The sequence below is a fragment of the Acyrthosiphon pisum genome, chromosome A1 (genome assembly GCF_005508785.2).
Source record: "Acyrthosiphon pisum isolate AL4f chromosome A1, pea_aphid_22Mar2018_4r6ur, whole genome shotgun sequence".
NCBI lineage: Eukaryota > Metazoa > Arthropoda > Insecta > Hemiptera > Aphididae > Acyrthosiphon > Acyrthosiphon pisum.
The window spans coordinates 126,383,060-126,401,429 of record NC_042494.1 but is presented as its reverse complement, the minus strand read 5'-3'; the positions used below and the strand labels follow the sequence as shown (position 1 = coordinate 126,401,429).

The following is an 18,370-nucleotide window of genomic DNA, read 5'->3' as shown; positions in this document are numbered from 1 at the left end:
CCCCCCCCCCCCCATAGATCCGCGCCTGGTATGGAGGTCACTTGGACTGTCTGGTTTACGCAAGGGAAAACGGGTGCACTTGGGACAAGATGACGTGTAGTCTTGCCGCGAAAAACGGTCACATGGACTGTCTGGTATACGCTCGGGAAAACGGGTGCCCTTGGAACGATTTGACGTGTGGTCATGCCTCGTATGGAGGTCACTTGGACTGTCTGGTTTACGCAAGGGAAAATGGGTGCACTTGGGACGAGATGACGTGTAGTCTTGCCGCGAAAAACGGTCACATGGACTGCCTGGTTTACGCAAGGAAACAGGGATGCCCTTGGGATGAGCAGACCTATAGTAATGCTATGTTGAACCGTCACATGGACTGTCTAGTTTATGCAATAAAAAACGGTTGCCCCAGTGAACTCAATAGCACAATATACCTTAACCTTATATATGAAACTAAAATAGGTGTTATGTGTCTGTTTATGATACCTATTATTTTATTAATTCTATCCTTCTAGTATCCTGCTATATGGACTTTAATACACCTACTTAATATTTAAAATTATAAATCAAATGAATGTTATTATAATATTTAAACTTGTTTAAACAATAAATAAAAATTTAAATAAAATTGTGTTTACAAGTTATTATCGTAGGTGTATACACTTCAACCAGATCGTCAGAGGCTTACTCAAGGTTTTGCTGTCCTGGTTACACATTTTTTTTTAATACCCTGATAATGGATGATGGATTTAAAAAATCTTAATAATTTAATTATGATTGAACAAAAATATTACTATATGTGTATTATTTGTTTATATTCAAATGCTTAAATTTTATAAATGTATTATTATTTATCCTGAATAATTTATTCTATATATAAAATCAAGCAATAATTATTGGGAATATAATTTAGAAAATTAATTGATTCTCACAAAAGATTTTTTAACACAGGCAACATATGATGGTTTAAAGACAACATAGTCTACTTTATATTTAGTCAACTATCTATTGGATAAAAGTAATTTTAATTATGCCTTTACGGTTAAAGGTAAATAATATAAGATTTATTTAATATTGAATTAATTATAAACTAATTATGTATAAAAATTGCTATAGCCATATCCTGCTTTTGGATGAAGTCTTTTTATGGGAAAGTCTTAAAGTTGTAAAACCCTTATTCTGGCCTTGAGGACTTTGGAGATAAAATAAAATAAAATCAAAAAGCTAATCGCGGATTGGTTTTTATGTGGCAAAGCTTAGCTGATAATCGGATATTGTAATAGAACTAACAGCAGTCCTTACAACTCATGGGCCTGTAAAAGGTATTTATTTTCAATACACATTGAATATACAATTTTAAAATGAATACACAAATCTTTTTTGCAGGAGTTTTTATTGCAAAACTGTTAATAAAAGCAATTACGTTAATTTAAAACTCAGGTGGACATATTGTATTGTTGGTATCACAAGAGATGGTGCATAAACAAATATAAACAAACATACAATATTAAACTACAAATTATATTGTAACTCATATTGCTGTCAGCTAAAAATTATTTTCAAATCCGTTCAACAGTTCTAAAAAGGTTTAGGTACCTATGTGTTTTCGCATGTTCCACATCTTCTAAAAACTGTTAGAAATATATTATTTAGTAACAAAATGTGAAATTATAGTAACCAAATTTCGAAATAAAATACTTTGTAAATATTTTTAATATAAATACAAATATTTATTTTAGATAATCCTATCATTACCTCAAATTAAATAGGAACATTATTTTAGTATTTTCATAATAGATTAGAGATGGGAAATAATATAAGATAAATTTGATATTTAATCAACTATAAACTAATTATGTATATAAATTGCTATTGATATTTTCTTAAAATTAATTGTTTATTTTTGAAAGAAGTTTTTGGAATTCTTAGACAAGTATTGGACCAAATGATCACCCTACTGCTGCAAATCCTTTTTTACAGCTGTATTATATACTATGTGCATACTCAACAATCAAACCTCCAAAGTCTGGGAATCATAGTATACCTACTTGAAAGTTCAAAAATAATGTTGTACTTAATATAACACAGTTATGTGTCGATTTCGGAGTGTCATAACTAAAAAACTAACTTTGAGCCCCAAATTCTGACTTCACTATCGTTTAAGGTACCTATACCAAACTACATAATTTTTTCAAAAAAATCGCAAAACAAAAAGGGTGTCTGGTAATGTATAAATTATATACCTGAGCACTGTTTTAAATATTGGTGTTGATAGGTAATTTAGCTACTATAGTACTAACAATTTAAGGAAGTTCTATGGGCGCATTTAATATATTCCTTCAGGAACAAAGGGAATTTCCTAGGCTGAGCCATTCTGAGTCATAGGATTTAAATGGGACGGTCACGGGCTGTTAATTGTAATTACAAATGTCTGCTTTCCAAGGACTTCCTAAAATTACTTGAATAGGAACTAAACCATTATTGTGCCAGTAGGCCTCCAGAATAGGTCAAAAAACGTCTATTGTTATAATTTAACAGCTATAGTTCATTTAATTATTTATAATAACTAATTTTAATTAGTACCTATACATAGGTACCTAAATAAAATATCAATTTTTTAGCTATGCACACAATTTTTCCAGTCTGTATTCATGTATAATTTATGTTATTATGTATAATATTATGTACATGATACTTATATAGCCTGTTCCAAAAGAGAAGACACCAGTCTGTAGATTTACGTAAGAAAACCCATGGCCGCCCGTTGTATTCTCTTTTGGAAAAATGGTATAACTGTATATGTTATAATAGTAATATATTTCTATTAATAGACTGTTACTTAAATATTAATTAGCCATGCAGGCTGAAATACCAGAATCTATAATTTTTTTTATTACTTTATCAATTAAAATTTTTTTATTACATTATTATCTGTGGTAAATAAACTCAGTTTCTCAAATTTCCGCACTTAAAATTTAAATGATTATAAAATTATATAATTAGGTTACATATTATATATTACATAACCGTAATGATAATAATTTATCACTTTCATTTCAATATTGCAGTGCCCATTCAACGACGAGGTATCTAAACTCGAAATTACCTAAATATATTGTATATTACTTATATACATGCAGCAGATTGACTTCACCGGTTTTTATGTGCATCAAGTCGTCAGCCGTTTGTAAACTGTATAATATGCTTTCAAATAAATGGTTTAGTATGATGATAATATAACAGAGAAATATAAACGAGTATATGAAATTTTAAAAGTATATTTATGATTTTTTTTTTTTTTTAATCTTGTTATATGTTTCTAATAGTTTTTCAAGTACCTATAATATGTAATAAATAATAACAATATAATATTGTTAACTATTTTTCTATGCGTTATATTATACTGACTATTTAAATTAGTCTTTAAATTGATTAGATGCTTATTTCACTTATATAATAGGTATTTAATATTATATATTATACATAAATTAGGTATACATTTTAGATAATCATTCATTAAATGAATGACACTTTAGGTGTTGGATTTTATTATCATTAAGTGGTTATCAGGGAATATATAGGGAATAGTATCACATGAGTTTAGGCACATATTTTTATTATTAAAAAATAAAAAAATTATCATTAACAAAAAACAGCAGGTAGAATTAGAAAAGAGTAACAAAAAAATACAGAACAAATTATGTGTATATAATAAATAAAAATAAAAAACAAAAACAGCTCGTAAATTTCAAAATAAACACTATAGGTTAATTATTAAATTGTTAGCACGTAAGTTAGCAAAAATCACTGTTTCTCTTTTTTAATTTTTGTTTAAAAATCTTTCTGATTTTTTGTAATACAAAGCTTTAACGTGTATTATTAAATTATAATCTGTTTCGTTGGTTATTTGTATTATTTATATGGTGGTAGAGCCCACAGAGTGGTTGTCTTATCTGCACTGGTACTCAAAAACGAAAAGTCTGTAGGGTGCCACCGGCCAGATATCACTTTGTCCTGGTGTTGAGCGACCACCACGCTCGGCAACGTTGTTGTCAAATCACCTGCGGATGAGCATTTTAAGCGATATTATTGTTATTATAACAGTAATAAATATTAAATACCAAAACTTATATTTAATAAAAACAGCAAGTTAAGTTTTGACTACATATACCCATGTTATCAGTCAAGAGTACAAAATACGCAGTACCTTTAGCAAAGAAATGGGACATGTTATTTTTTTTTTTTTGTGATTTGATTTTAATATCCTAAGGTGAGTTATCAAGGTAGGTACCTAATAGTAACCATAGTAATAAGATAGACGATTCTCCTCAGTTGGCCGCCATTCAGATCATAAAGTCTCGCGGCTTGCATTTAGTTTGTATAGGTTTTGGACATCTGTGGAAAATTAACTCCCTACAGGCTAAAAATACTTTTGGTGTCAATATAAGTCATTGATGCGAATATGTACCACATATTTATACAAAGAGTATATCACGATTATCTTATTTATTATGATATCAACGTTAGTATAGATAATTAAAATCTTAATCGCATAGCATTTCAGTCTTTTCGTGATTGTACCTATATGTCAGTAGGTACCTATCAAAGTGTGAAATTTTCTCGAAATGTCTCTATATCGGTCATAACCATGAAAATAAATCAACTAAGAAAGAATTTTTATATTTTATTATTTATTTGAAGTCTAAATTATTAAAAAAATATATTTCCCAGTTGCACCCCTTCAGGTATGGTATGTCCCATGGGTATGTAGCATATCCTATCCATTCCTATGTTATCTACAACCATTGAGTATACAATATATTATACTCAATGCTACAACATTGGTACAACACATTACTGTAGGTTATTAATATTATCAACAAACATAAAAACAGTACCTTGCAAATCGGTGAGCACCAGCTTGTTGTCGTATCCGCCAGTCAGCAGATAATAGGCGCTTGGCGAGAACCGCAGCGAACGCACGTCGGCCGAGTGCGGCTTGAAACACTGCAAGCTCCTGGAACCTCGGATGTCGTACAAGACGCACGCCGAGTCCTCGTGACCGCTGACCAACAGTCGCCCAGACGGTTCCACGCAAACGGCGGCCACCGGTGATCCTTGCTGTATATAATACATACAAAACCAAATCAGTTAACAATGATAATAATATTTTCATTAGACGATATCCCTCCAAAACTATAAATTATAATATAATATGTGCTAATATGCTTATTTATGATTTTAAGACTAAGCGAATAAAATAAAAGCCTTGAGTACCACAGTATTTTTTATTGAAATTGCGCCCTAATCTGATGTAAATTTTATATTAGGTACATATATTATATAAGTAGGTAAATAAGATTCTATCCATAGGTGTAAATACTTTTTGAAATTTGGGGGGGGGGGGCTGTAGTTCAGGTCTACACTTGATACTCTAATGATGCTTTTAAACTATAGTAGTGAAATCATTAGTTTTTTTGGGGGGAGAGGCTACAGAAATTCTAGGGGGGCTAAGCACCTTTATAGATACATATTTTTGATGTTTATTAGTTAACGTGTATTTTAGTATTCATCGTGACATATGTCACTGGAATAATGGATATTATATACTATACCTATAAGTCTATAATAATGCGGTCATGACGTGTGACGATGGTATTTTTATGACCGACACTCATGGCTCATTCTCGTAATTATTCCTTTCCAACCACTATCTTTATTGAAAGACAATCGCTCTGAATAAGAGACGTGTTCGGGGTGCTCATGCGGTAAATTGATAATAATTAACATCTTATGAACAACGCACACGTGCACATATTATTGTTGGACATTATAGCCTGAACTGGGTTTTTACTTTCTCGAATTCGATACAAATTACAAGTAAAATGGGAATTTAAGATCAATAATTTCTTAGTCGTTATAAATTATGGGATGAAGATACACAGATTCGATAACTGTACGGGACAGAAAGTGGTCATTTCACGATATCGGGCACACGATCTGTAATAAACACTATTTTAGGGCATTATAATTTATACTACACATGCGCCTTTTATTTTTTTTTTATTCACGCATTATAAATTGGTAAAGTTACTATACACTATATAGGATTTATGAAATTTGTATATTTTTTTAAAACTGATAAAATAAGACTTCTTGGGTTTAAGAAACTCTTAAATTTTTTTTGTAATATCCTTAAAAATATGTAACCTGAAAATTCTAGTCAAAAACTAAATAAAAGTTTTTGAAATAATTTTTCAACTGTTTTTACCAAAATCTATTTTGATTATTATGTTTTAATTAGGGAAATAATAATTTTAAACGATTGTTGGTCATTATATACATATGGAAAATACTGTTGATATTTTAAATATTTTTTGTTAATACATTCCAGTTTGTTATAACCTTTATAATACATTCATTTTTTAATATTTTATATCCAATATTATACATGTTTACCATTTTATTCTCGTTTTTTAAATCACATTTGACCAAATTTCTCTACACTACCATTTAAACACTTCAAATGTATGCAATTAAATACTAATAATTCAGTCGAACTTCGTCAATACTAACCCGACTGGCCATAGAAGTATTCGGCGTGACAACATTTACGCATCCTCTCGTCCGCAAATCCCAAAATCTAATGGTCCTGTCGTGACTTCCGCTCACGAACATGGCTCCACCCCAATTGTACAACGTCAATATGTGTCCTATAAAAATAAAAATGATACATTTTTTTATCACAATTTTCACACAGTTATTATTATTTTTTTACTTATTATATTTATATACACAAATGTGAATACAGAGGAAATCGATCAAATTGACCAAATTCTAGCGTACACGGTAATTTTTAAAAGGACTGCGTTTAAGTTTCCAAAATTCGATATATAAAAAAAAATATTATTACAAAACGTTAAATACGTTACCTATCTATTATAAGGACATAATGTTAACTCCTACACTATTATTAGCTCACCTATACAAACTTTTATTAAAAGAAAGACAATTTGTAAAAAAAATACAATTTCAATTTCTTTACAGGCATATTATTTCTTATAAATATCAGTTTTGTAGTTATTATGCATTATTTTATTTAAAAACAATAACAAATAAAAAAAAATAATCATTGAAAAAAAATTATGACTAAATACCTACCTATCTATTTTTTATATTTTTAATTTCTCTAAAAATAACTGACGAAGAACCTTGTATTAAAACCTCACCTATAACCTTTATGAGAAAATATTTTATCAACAAAAAATACCATAGGTAGGTACTAAAAAAAATGGAATACTTGAAAAGTTAAAAATTGCACAAAAAAAGGACAAAATAGTTTTAATACGCATGATGTCTAGAAAACACTGGTATAAAGTATGTTTAGTAAAAACGGCAAGTCTCCAAGGTTAAGTATTCATTTTTAAATTATATAATATAAAAACGACGAATCGAATAAATTATAATGTTCACCAAATTTAAAAATTTGTAAAATATTTAATGTTTTTAAAATATCATGTGTAGAAGACTGTCTTTTATTTTCAGGTAAAAAGGTTATTCGTGTACGAGTTTACATTTGGTATTAATATCCACCCCTAAACTGTAATATTACCTTAATTACTGTTTGAATACTTAATATAGATAGGTACCAATAATTGAGCATTAAAATATATTAACCTACACAATTACACAAATAAGTTATAAATTGGCTATCTTGAAAACGTGAAATGAAATCGTGTTAATCACCAAACACCCAAAATATTTAAATGATATATATATAACATTATAATAATATATTATACCGATTGAGATTCTCTATAATATACAAAAAATGTTCCAAAATCACATTTAGAAAAAACAGCTAGTGTATGGCACGGAAAAATGTAGCAAAGTACACCACGCGTGGCATATAGGTAGGTAGGTACCTAATAACATTATGTAGAGGCATACGGAGGAACACAGATAACTGCAGTTTTGATACTAAATCATTTAAAATAAAATAAGTACCGGAATGGCCGCTGAGCGCTTGGTACGGTTGTCCGGTCTCGCAGTCGGTCACGTATATCTTACAGTCACCGGCACCGCCGCTGATGAGCAGACTGCTTCTGTTGGTCGTGTCCTCGATGAAACAAACGTCCCTGACAGTGCCATCGTGCATGGCCAACTCGATCTCCTGGCCCTCCAGGTTTGACGTGTCCGCGTTGAACCGCATCAGCTTTACCGTCTTGTCGTTGCTGCCGGTAGCGATCAGCGAGCCATCCGGCGTCCATGACATGCAGTATATCGAGCCCTTGTGGTGTCTGGTACGTTTGAACAACACGGTCGGCTGCTGGGCCACGTGATTCTCTCTGAAACGACGAAAATATAAATCACTTTATTTCGCCATCGGTTATTGTATTATACTCCATAGGTATTACAATAGTATGTTGATATTAAATATTTTAAACATTTTTCTTAAATAATCATTTTCAAAGATAAATAAGGTTAACGAAATATAAGATAGATAAGGAAAACGAAAAATTACTCCTGCAATGGTAGGTATACCTAATAAGAATATTTATAATAATTTCGTATTTAAGTGTGCGAAAAGCTTTAATATTGAATTATGTAGGTACCTACAGAAAATATTTTTTTTCGCAGACTAATTCAAGATTTAATCCTATTTATTCCTATACCCATTCTATATATATGTACTTATAGGTGAAGAGGCAAAACTTAACTTCATTTTCATTTAATTAATATATATATATATATATTATATATTATAATCACCACATATTTTGTTTATGTACATGAATAAACCGAAGAATTTAACCACATACCTCGATTACCCCTTGCACCATGTCGATATAAGTTGATATATTTAATATATGTAGATTGTATAGCCCTCCCTATACTACTCGATGTGGTATTTCAACAAGCCTTACGATATAATATAATAATATGACTATATCGCCGTAAGGTTTTCGGCGTGTCAACGGTTTATCGAGTCATTTATAAAATAATATACGAAGAAAAAAAGTGCGTAAATACTACTGTGAAAGTGGATATAAGAAACTATCGCTGTGCTCATGCGTCAAGTACGAAACCAAAGCCCGCGAATAACGACTGTGGACTAGGTATACATGGTCGAGTGCCGTTAAATAATATTATGGTACATAACATGACCCGGTATCCTGCATTCAACTACAATATATTACGGATTAACGACAAAAATTATTTAGTTCTAAAAATAATATTTTAGTGTGGTCATAGATAAGTGGAAAAAAAATAAAACACTTTAGTTCATAGGAAATAATAACAAGTCTTAACAACGATCTTTGCAATTTAATATTTCACAATGTTAAATGGGACATATTCTGTAAATTAAGAATATAATTAGGTACCTACATATTATGTATTTTTTCGTTTTTTTTTTTTATATTTTATTTTACATAAGTATTATAATCTTTTCTCGGTGACGGTATTTTCACCGTATACGTAATTTAAACGAATTGTGCATGTTTAAAGTACAGTATTAACATCAATTATTAAAACGTAAACGTTAATTAAAATTACGAAAATGTATCTTGTAACTTATATACATATTTAATTTACTTCGTCGAAAAACGTTATAAATAATGACGTAAAAGTCATAGGTATACTCGTATTTAATTAATTCGATATTAATGTTATTTATTAATAAAATAATAACATAGGTACAAAAACTTATAAACTTTTTTCATCTTTAAGCCATGATAAACAAAATCATGTCCTCGTAACTAAACTAGGAAAATTATCTGGGATTTTGTAATGGAAATTTAGGTTTATAAGTATATAACATATTATAAATATTTATAATCTTATAATTTTTATACGAATAAAATTGTACAAACTAAAATAGTAAAAATACACGTCAGTAAATCATAATAGACTAAAATTATCAACAATATTAAAGCCAGCTAATCTTTATAAATCTAACAAAACGCAAGTACGAAAAATAATAAATAATAAAGCTACTGTTATAAAATATATACGCCATGTATATATTAATAATTAACAACGGATAGTCATAAAAACCGGAATTAAAATCAATAAGTGGTAGTATGTAATTTAAACAATTTTTAAGAAACATATATTATTATGAATTATCTGTTTACCATCTTTTTTTCCATTTGGTATGCAGTTCAACCTTACGGTATATGAAATAGTATTTTACAGTTTTTAATTTAAGTAGTTATCCGCAATAAACAAATATTACAAGCTTTCTAACTGCATGTATAAATGTCATTGGATTATTTTTATGTGAAAACCTGGTAGTAAAATGTAAACGAAAAAGTGCATGTCTAATAATAAAAAAAATAATATGAATTTTTAGATTTCAATAATTTTACTAAAAACATGTAATAGTCATCGTTATTGCAAGAATTAAGTTAGATTTATTTGATTAACAGGCGTGAAGTTGCGTTAATGGTCTATAACAGAAATACAACCAATAGGATTTATTGAGATAATTATAGACTTAATTTATTTTCTCCAGTCGTTTCTAATTTAAATCGACGACCGTCGTAGTTTTGGTAGGTGATTTTTTTTTAATTAATCACAGTATAATGTACATATTATGCTAGGTCTTTGTCGCGAGAAAGTAAGTTATACCTATATATTATATACCTTCGCTAAGGGCTTAATTTTCGTCGAGGCTGCTATGCTAAACTTATTATTTTTTTTAACAACATAGTGCATATTCATGAATACTGTTTGGTTTTTTAACACAGTTTACCGTAACGAAAACCAAACAAAGTCACTTCTAGATTTTCTAAAAACAAATATAATATTTAACCAATAATTAGATTCTATACGATCCATGTAATCGTCGAACATGCCTTAATCACACGTATTCAATGCCTAATGCTATGAGTTGAATTTAGCGTGTACGAAAATAAACGAGCTGATAATCATATAGGTAATATATTAATATTATACGTGGACGTCTCCGGCCGTGCGCGAATAATAGACGTCGGCACAGAGATATTTCATAACAAGCGCCAGACAAAATGTGCAATGATATTTTCATAATATTTGTACAAAACTCATACATTTCACCGAGCTCTCAGCCGACAACATTTGCAGAATAAATATATTTACATAATATATACCGTGCGCTCGTGTATGATTTGAATGATAATAGTCGGTAATACACCGTAAAACGATAGGCGGTAAGGGGCGCAGGTGCGATGATTTAGCGAAAGTGACGGAAAACGTTAAAAATAAAAAATAGTTTTTAATTAAATGTTTATTTTTTCTTCATCTTCTTCGCCTCCTTGCCCGCACCACCACAGTCCACGGCCGGTTATGTTTTAACGATAACATATTATAATCATTGTCTCAGTTCGGCGGCAAGCGATATTGTACCTACATATAGGTACAACACGCATATACGATGATAATATTATTATGTTGTTAATATACCGGGATAGTCTCTAAAACGCGATTAGTGAAAGGCGATATTTAAATGTCATAGTCGCGCGCGCGAAGTCGACTGGTCCGGAAGGAAGTGTTTTTTTTTTCGTTTCTATATGTTATACGCCGCCCCGAGCTACGAACAAATAATATTTACCGTTGCGTTATTATTATACAATACAATTTGACATTTCGTCGATACGTGTCGACGAGAGAAAAAACTACCTACGCCGATGCTGATAACTATATATGAAGCGGTGCGGTGTGAGCGTGTTTTGGCATACAACAGTCCCCGGAAGGACGACCACAAGGTTATCACGACCCGTCGGACCAGCAGCGGAACAACGTCGTAAGACCATCTTTCTCGTAGCAATTATCACCGTCGATAACATATTATACACAGTCTTGTATTAAAGAGTAGGCACCCAGAGATGGCGTGTAGAGGCAGAAGTTTCCAAATCGCGTTGTTAGGTAATTTTTACAGGTACCATGTAGATATGTTAATGCGATCAAAAACGACTATGTTGGTAAATAAATAAAAAATCTTTCGCTTAGGACGGTTTACAAGGAATATACAGGGAACATGTTTTTAGGAAATTGTTTTGTGACTAAAATAAACAATTACGTAACGGCTAGACGGTGTCACAGTCAAATTTGTATAGATGGCTGCATTATATAATTTAACATTGTTAGTAGGAAGATTATAACAGAAGTACCTATAGGTACGCTAAATTATTATTGCGGTACAATCCAACAATTTCTGAAATCATATATACATATCAAATATCTATACTATAAGAGTCTGTTGCACAAAATTGAAAATAGTACTGGTTGGACCTCTCTTTCCCACAAAAATTTGACCGATAACGTTGTCTCATTTCAACACAAAGTGTATGTGCACGACTCAGCAATGCAGCCAACAGGGTTTTTAATTATTTAAATTTATCTCCCAAAGGAAGATCGGGCTGCTAGAATAAGTATAATGTGTATATTATCAAATTCGTACGACGTCAATCTAATAATATTATAGTTATTGGTTGTTTGTAAGCTCCTTGACATCGTTCGCAGGTACTAGGTACCTGGTACATGATATGAAGCACGTTTATATATAGAAGTTAAAAAATAATAATCTTTGGCAAGGGCGACGCCGGGCGGGACAGCTTGTAACTTATAAGACGTTATACCTAAGTTATATGTTTCGACATTTAAATAGGAATATCGCATTGACAGAGAATTAATTGACACCTACTTTATGGCAGGGTGGTTACCGAATTGTTTCCTTTTTAATTTATTAATTAAATTTTTTTTTTTGGTAGGAATAGGGATAAAAGTAAAAAATCTCTAGTTATGTTATATATTATATAATATATTAAGCTAATATTTATACAATATTATAGTCTAACCCAACATCATAACCACGGAAGAACAAAGAAACATAACAAACATATAAAATATGCATTATATAGAATATAGACTATAAATATATATATATTATATAATGTATACCTACATAAATATATAATACAATAAAAACTGTAAATATCGTGTTAGTAGAAAAAAACTATCATTCGTTATACTGAAATTTACTAGATATTAAAATAAAAAATTCAAAGTTAGGTATACTGCATTATTTTCACCAATTTTTTTGTTTTATCCTTTAAACAAGTCTATATAATCAACTATTAATAATAATTAAAAATTGTATGGTAATAAGGAGGTAATTATAAGAAACGTATAAAAGTATATAGGTAGTTGCATAGGTAATAGAGACAATTCTGATTAAAAAATGGAATGATTAAAAGATAATTCTTGACTATCGTAATATAGAAACATTGGATTATATATTGTACCTATACCAGCTTAACGACAAATCAGCAACTACAATTATTTTAAGAGTATTTAAACACTGCTGCAATCTACTTGTAATTACAGAACCCGTTAAAATTATATTACGATTCAGTTTATGTAGGTAATAAGTAGGTACCTTCTACCAGGCAATTTTTCTTATCCGTGATTCGATTAATTAGAAAGAATGGCTTCGTGACATTTCAAGTCTGAAAAAACAGATTCCGGAACAAAACGAATCAATAATGCATTGATGATTTATACAACTGAATATTATTAAGGAAACGAAAAACCCTTCGAAAGTGCACGTAAATAATCGGAACCCGATACTCATAATATGACTTTATGCACAATATTTATGAGTTATGAGGTTATGACTTATGATTGTTATACAACATCATGAACATATGAACATATTACAGTAGGTATATAATATTATGTGTACGGTGTATGTGAAGTATTTATCCCACATTAACTATATTTTTTCAATTACCACTTACACTTCAATAATTTTTCACCACTCCGTTACTATTTCGTGAATTTGTTCAACACCTGCGACTTATATGGTGAAGTAAATTACAGTTTTCACCAAGCAGCAATTTGAGAAAGTTCAAACAGTTTTTTTTGGATTATGGCAAATCGACAAAATGGAATTTTGCAACGAACATAAATCATAATAAATCACATCGCTCGTGAAAAACATTTTTTCCGAATGAACGATACTTGAAGAGAAAAAAATGACACAATCTAAGTCATTAGAATAACGTAAGCAAGCAATAATAGCTTTCACTCGGTTTTCAATAACGACTAAGCGCCAAAGAGTATATATATATATAGTATATTATATACATAGATAATATAATTTTATAAATATCAGACCGCTTTACTGATCACTGAGGGGGCTTTTCTTTTTCTTCTTTTATGCTTCTTTGCTGGATCATTACTGAACAAATCATTGAGTAAATGACCATGGTTATGGCTATAACCTACAAACCGGACAAGTCTTTTATATTATATATTATATATATATATTAATTGATTGTAAATAACGTTAGGTTTCTTTGGACACTAAAAAATATAATAGTGGACTTTTTATGACCCATCATATTATATGATGTGGTTACAACATTTAGGTTTTAAAAACTACACGGGAACTATATATAATATATTTCCTATTTAAGGCATAGGTACTTTAATGAGCCTACAAGAGAAAATCAAAATAAATATAATTACTTTTAAATATTATATAATCAATGGCATTTGTAAAAAAAAAATATGTTCAAACTGCAAGTCATAATAAATATACCAAATTATTTTTTATATTTCATTAGGCACATTTTACAACTACAATTTATTGTGTAAATAAATAAAAAACAAGTCGTCAGGTACCTAGCTAATTTTTGGTCGTTATTGTAGATTACGGTTGTCACCAAATAACGTTAATATTACCAATGTACCTATATTAAAACGAATTATGCGTTTTGGTTTACCTCGTAGATATTTGTGGTAAACCAAATAATTATCTTACATGTTTGTTATTATACTCAAACCACATGGTTTGTATATAATATGAACGCGAAGATTAACTGCGCATGAACTATATACCGTAAAAATAATTGTCAATTATTTACTTTTTTTTATACAGAAATACTAGGAAAAAAAACTGTTAAATCCAACTTTATTATATATTATATAGCGCACGCGCGCTCATACAAATTTATGCATTTCGAGTCATGTGGACACTATCACCGTATATTTAAAACAAAAGTATTTTTGGTAGTAAACGAATCGAAAATATTATAATATACATAGTTACCTATTATAATATATACAGCGGGAATCGCGTGAATAAATTATATTATTACTACTTAATTCACGACACCACAATCTCATGCTGTCTTGAGATAAGTGAAATAAGAATCCAAGCTGCTATAAGCAATTATTCAAATTATAAATTATAAATTATAATAGGTACATTAGACACATACGATGTTTATAAACACCGTTTGCGCGTTGTAGGCGTCATGCTGAATGCGAATTAATAATATATACGATATTATAATATACCTTTTTAATATGACTCTGTAATCTGTATAGGTATTAGGTACGTTTTGTATTTCTCAACGAATTGGTTTGCCTACACTATAATAATATAATATACATGCGTATACGAAAAGTGTACCAGTTCTGATTTTATAAGTCACGAGACACGAAGGATTGTACGGGTTTTGTGATTCGAAAACTTGTGCAATGGTCACACGCCGCGTACGAACAATATAAAATATTACAATAATCATAATAATAATAATAATATCATAAACTCTAATGTGCAGCACAGCACAGTACAATGCGCTACATATTTTATTATTGTAAAAACACTTGCAGTTTGTGGCTGGTAATTTCTCGGTTCTCGAAGGCTGCGGAGTGCCGAAAGGTTTTTTTTAATATAGTTTCCAAACGAATTGTAAACGAATATTTATATTTGATGCACGCAATGATGTTGATATTACTTATAACTTATGAGTTACGAAACTAATATCAACCAACACGGAATTTGAACGCCTGCGGTTGACGTTTCTATAAAACGCAGTACGGTATGGATCATGCAGGTCTGAAGTTGTGCGAAAAATCAATTTATTCTTTGAAACGACCGAAATTAACCTCTAAATTAACACTCTACGAAAAATAAGAAAAAAACTGACTATACAATAAATTTGTTGAGAGTTAAAATCCACGGGTGATACTAAAAACCAAATTAGTTATAAGATTATGAGCCAAATGTATTTACAAATTAAGATCTATATTAGCTAAGTTGAATCGAAGTTAAGGAAGAATAGTGTCATCAATAAATAACGAGTAAAAGTTTTGTCAAATTTATTGAAAAAGTCTGCAGAAGTGCAGTATATATTACAGCTACTTGTAAGTTGTTTACGAAAACATCGTAGACAATAGCGAGGATAAACGTATAAAGAGAAATAAACATATATTGTAATTTGTATAACACTATAAAGGTATGACAACACTACTATTTTTTTGAGTGCTTTATAGTATATATATGTAGAACAAAATATAGTTAGTAAGCAGATCATGCTTAATAATATAATATCACGTTTGGTACTCAGCTCAATAATCGTGTATTTAAATATTTTACCACATACCTATTATACAGAATACAGATATAAGTAGATAATTGAAAACCGAAGAGCCTGATTTAATAACAGCAGCGATACATTAGTTTAGGACGTTTAGGTACACCCAATTTTCTATACTGACGAAAATATACCATAATTATATACCTTTAACCCATATCTTATAACAATAATATGGTGTAGATGGACATAGGCGGCATTAGGGTGGTCACAAGAGGGAAATTGACCCCTCCCTCAGAAAAAATATTGAGGGCAAATTTGTTATTTTAAATGGGTCAGTAAATTGTGAATCATTTTTTTTACCCCCCCCCCCCCCCCATCACAACCAAAAAATAAAAAATTAGAGCCGAGTGCCACCTATGGTTGGCACAACTATGGGGGGCTAAGGACACAATTTTTTGTATCTAAGATGGAGGAAAAATAGGTATCGCCATCGCAATACCTAGCGATATATATATAGCCCTATAAGCAGGCACATGTGATATGAGTAAATTATGATTTTATGTATTGTAAGTCGATTTAAAAAATTCTTCTTAACTTTCCGTCCTCCAAAGATTTTCCACAGCAGTACAGCATTAAATAAGGTATTGGTATAAAAACTGAGTGTAGTGTGCATATTACAATCGAAAAGTGCGCATTTCGAAAATATTTAATACTTTTGTATACTTTTGTGAAAGCAGAGTTACAATAATTGTTTCCGATTTCTTTGTGAGTAGGTATATAATATATAAGTGGTCCTAGGTAACAATATAACAACAGCGGTGATTCCGGAGAAATTAAATTAATAAACTTAGTACGATAATAATAATGTATACCTGTATAATAGTAATATAATAATATATAATGGTAATCGATACCGCGGCAATGGTTTGACGGCGGCGCGTGTCAAATGATGCTCTCGGAAGATAGGTAGGTATATATAATATGTATACTAGATGTATAATATTGATGGATAGATAGATAGAGCGGAGAGAGGAGATAGAGAAAGAGGATAAAATACGCATAAACGAACGGCGGCGATTATAATGACGAGTGCGTGTCAGAGGCTAACGTGAGTTATCCATATTTATATTTATCTCTCGATAGAAGAAGTGAGAACGATTAGGTGAGTTGGATAGAGAAAGAGATTTACTGACCTGATATCCGTCACTTTGGGATAAGCGCATATCCGGAGCGTTTTGGAATTGGATCCGACCGCGTACACGGAACCGTGTGGGTGGAACTCCGCGCACCGGACCGCCTGCACGTCCTCTAACCGGGTAACCGCTATGAACCTGGGCTTGCCGTTTTGGTCGCTGTTATATGCACTGCCATCCAGTAATCCATCGCCGGTGTGGTTGGCTCCGGCCGTCTTGGTGCTGCCGATGGCCGCCGTCGACGTCGGCTGAAACGATAGAAACGCCAAATTATAAATTATACGAAAACGCTATCATTACGAGCGATAACCATAATATTATATAAGTATATATACTTTGTTTCATAGATACCTATGTATTATATTGATAACGTAAACACGACAAATACTTTATGATAACTACATGTATATATAATACAATAGACAGCCGACGTCCAGCTATAGCCGCGCTGCAAAGTAATGTTTTGAACCCCGGAAAATGGTCCGCTTTTCTTATCAGTTAATTCACAATTTAAATGAAAAAATTGTAAATGCGAACGTCATTGATAAATTTGGTTAGAGAAGACTGCCATTTTACCGACTTAGACATTATAGCTAAGTTGGCTGTCTATTATGTGTCTGTGCTAAGAACGTTACCTAATTTAGATAATCTATACTATTACTGCAATATATCAATATGAAATCCTTAATAATACGTATAGCTCTAAATGCATGGACTTTAATTTGAATTCGTTTTCTAATATGTATAAATATATATGATATGTAAAATTTGGTCGTAACACTTAAAAGTAGTTATTAGTTATTACAC

General features: G+C 30.8%; 2 protein-coding genes and 1 long non-coding RNA gene across 9 annotated transcripts in view; 2 read left to right on the top strand and 1 right to left on the bottom strand.

The window, feature by feature from the left end:
* The window catches only part of LOC103308457, a 2,854-nt gene extending 2,126 nt beyond the window's left edge, over nucleotides 1–728 (top strand). Inside the window, exon 2 of the mRNA XM_016802026.1 lies at nucleotides 648–728. Within this exon, the coding sequence (XP_016657515.1) occupies nucleotides 648–728 (81 nt within the window). The remainder of the gene's footprint in view (nucleotides 1–647) is intronic.
* Nucleotides 729–900: 172 nt separating this feature from the next.
* On the top strand, nucleotides 901–3,272 carry LOC107882900. Of its 3 annotated transcripts, none has more exons than XR_003839176.1 (3): nucleotides 901–1,042; nucleotides 1,111–1,316; nucleotides 3,063–3,272. It is a non-coding gene; the product is annotated as an uncharacterized LOC107882900 (long non-coding RNA). The 3 variants fall into 3 exon arrangements; XR_001678973.2 differs by having other exon boundaries at nucleotides 1,381–3,272; XR_003839175.1 differs by having other exon boundaries at nucleotides 1,111–3,272.
* Nucleotides 3,273–3,519: 247 nt separating this feature from the next.
* The window catches only part of LOC100162728 (WD repeat-containing protein 47), a 57,062-nt gene continuing 42,211 nt past the window's right edge, over nucleotides 3,520–18,370 (bottom strand). For all 5 annotated transcript variants that reach the window (XM_001949897.5, XM_016802012.2, XM_008181826.2 and 2 more), the window contains 5 exons: nucleotides 17,564–17,811; nucleotides 8,002–8,342; nucleotides 6,571–6,707; nucleotides 4,893–5,115; nucleotides 3,520–4,055 (listed from right to left, as the gene is read on the bottom strand). In XM_001949897.5, the coding sequence (XP_001949932.2) occupies nucleotides 3,907–4,055; nucleotides 4,893–5,115; nucleotides 6,571–6,707; nucleotides 8,002–8,342; nucleotides 17,564–17,811 (1,098 nt within the window). In that variant the 3' untranslated portion in view covers nucleotides 3,520–3,906. The remainder of the gene's footprint in view (nucleotides 4,056–4,892; nucleotides 5,116–6,570; nucleotides 6,708–8,001; nucleotides 8,343–17,563; nucleotides 17,812–18,370) is intronic.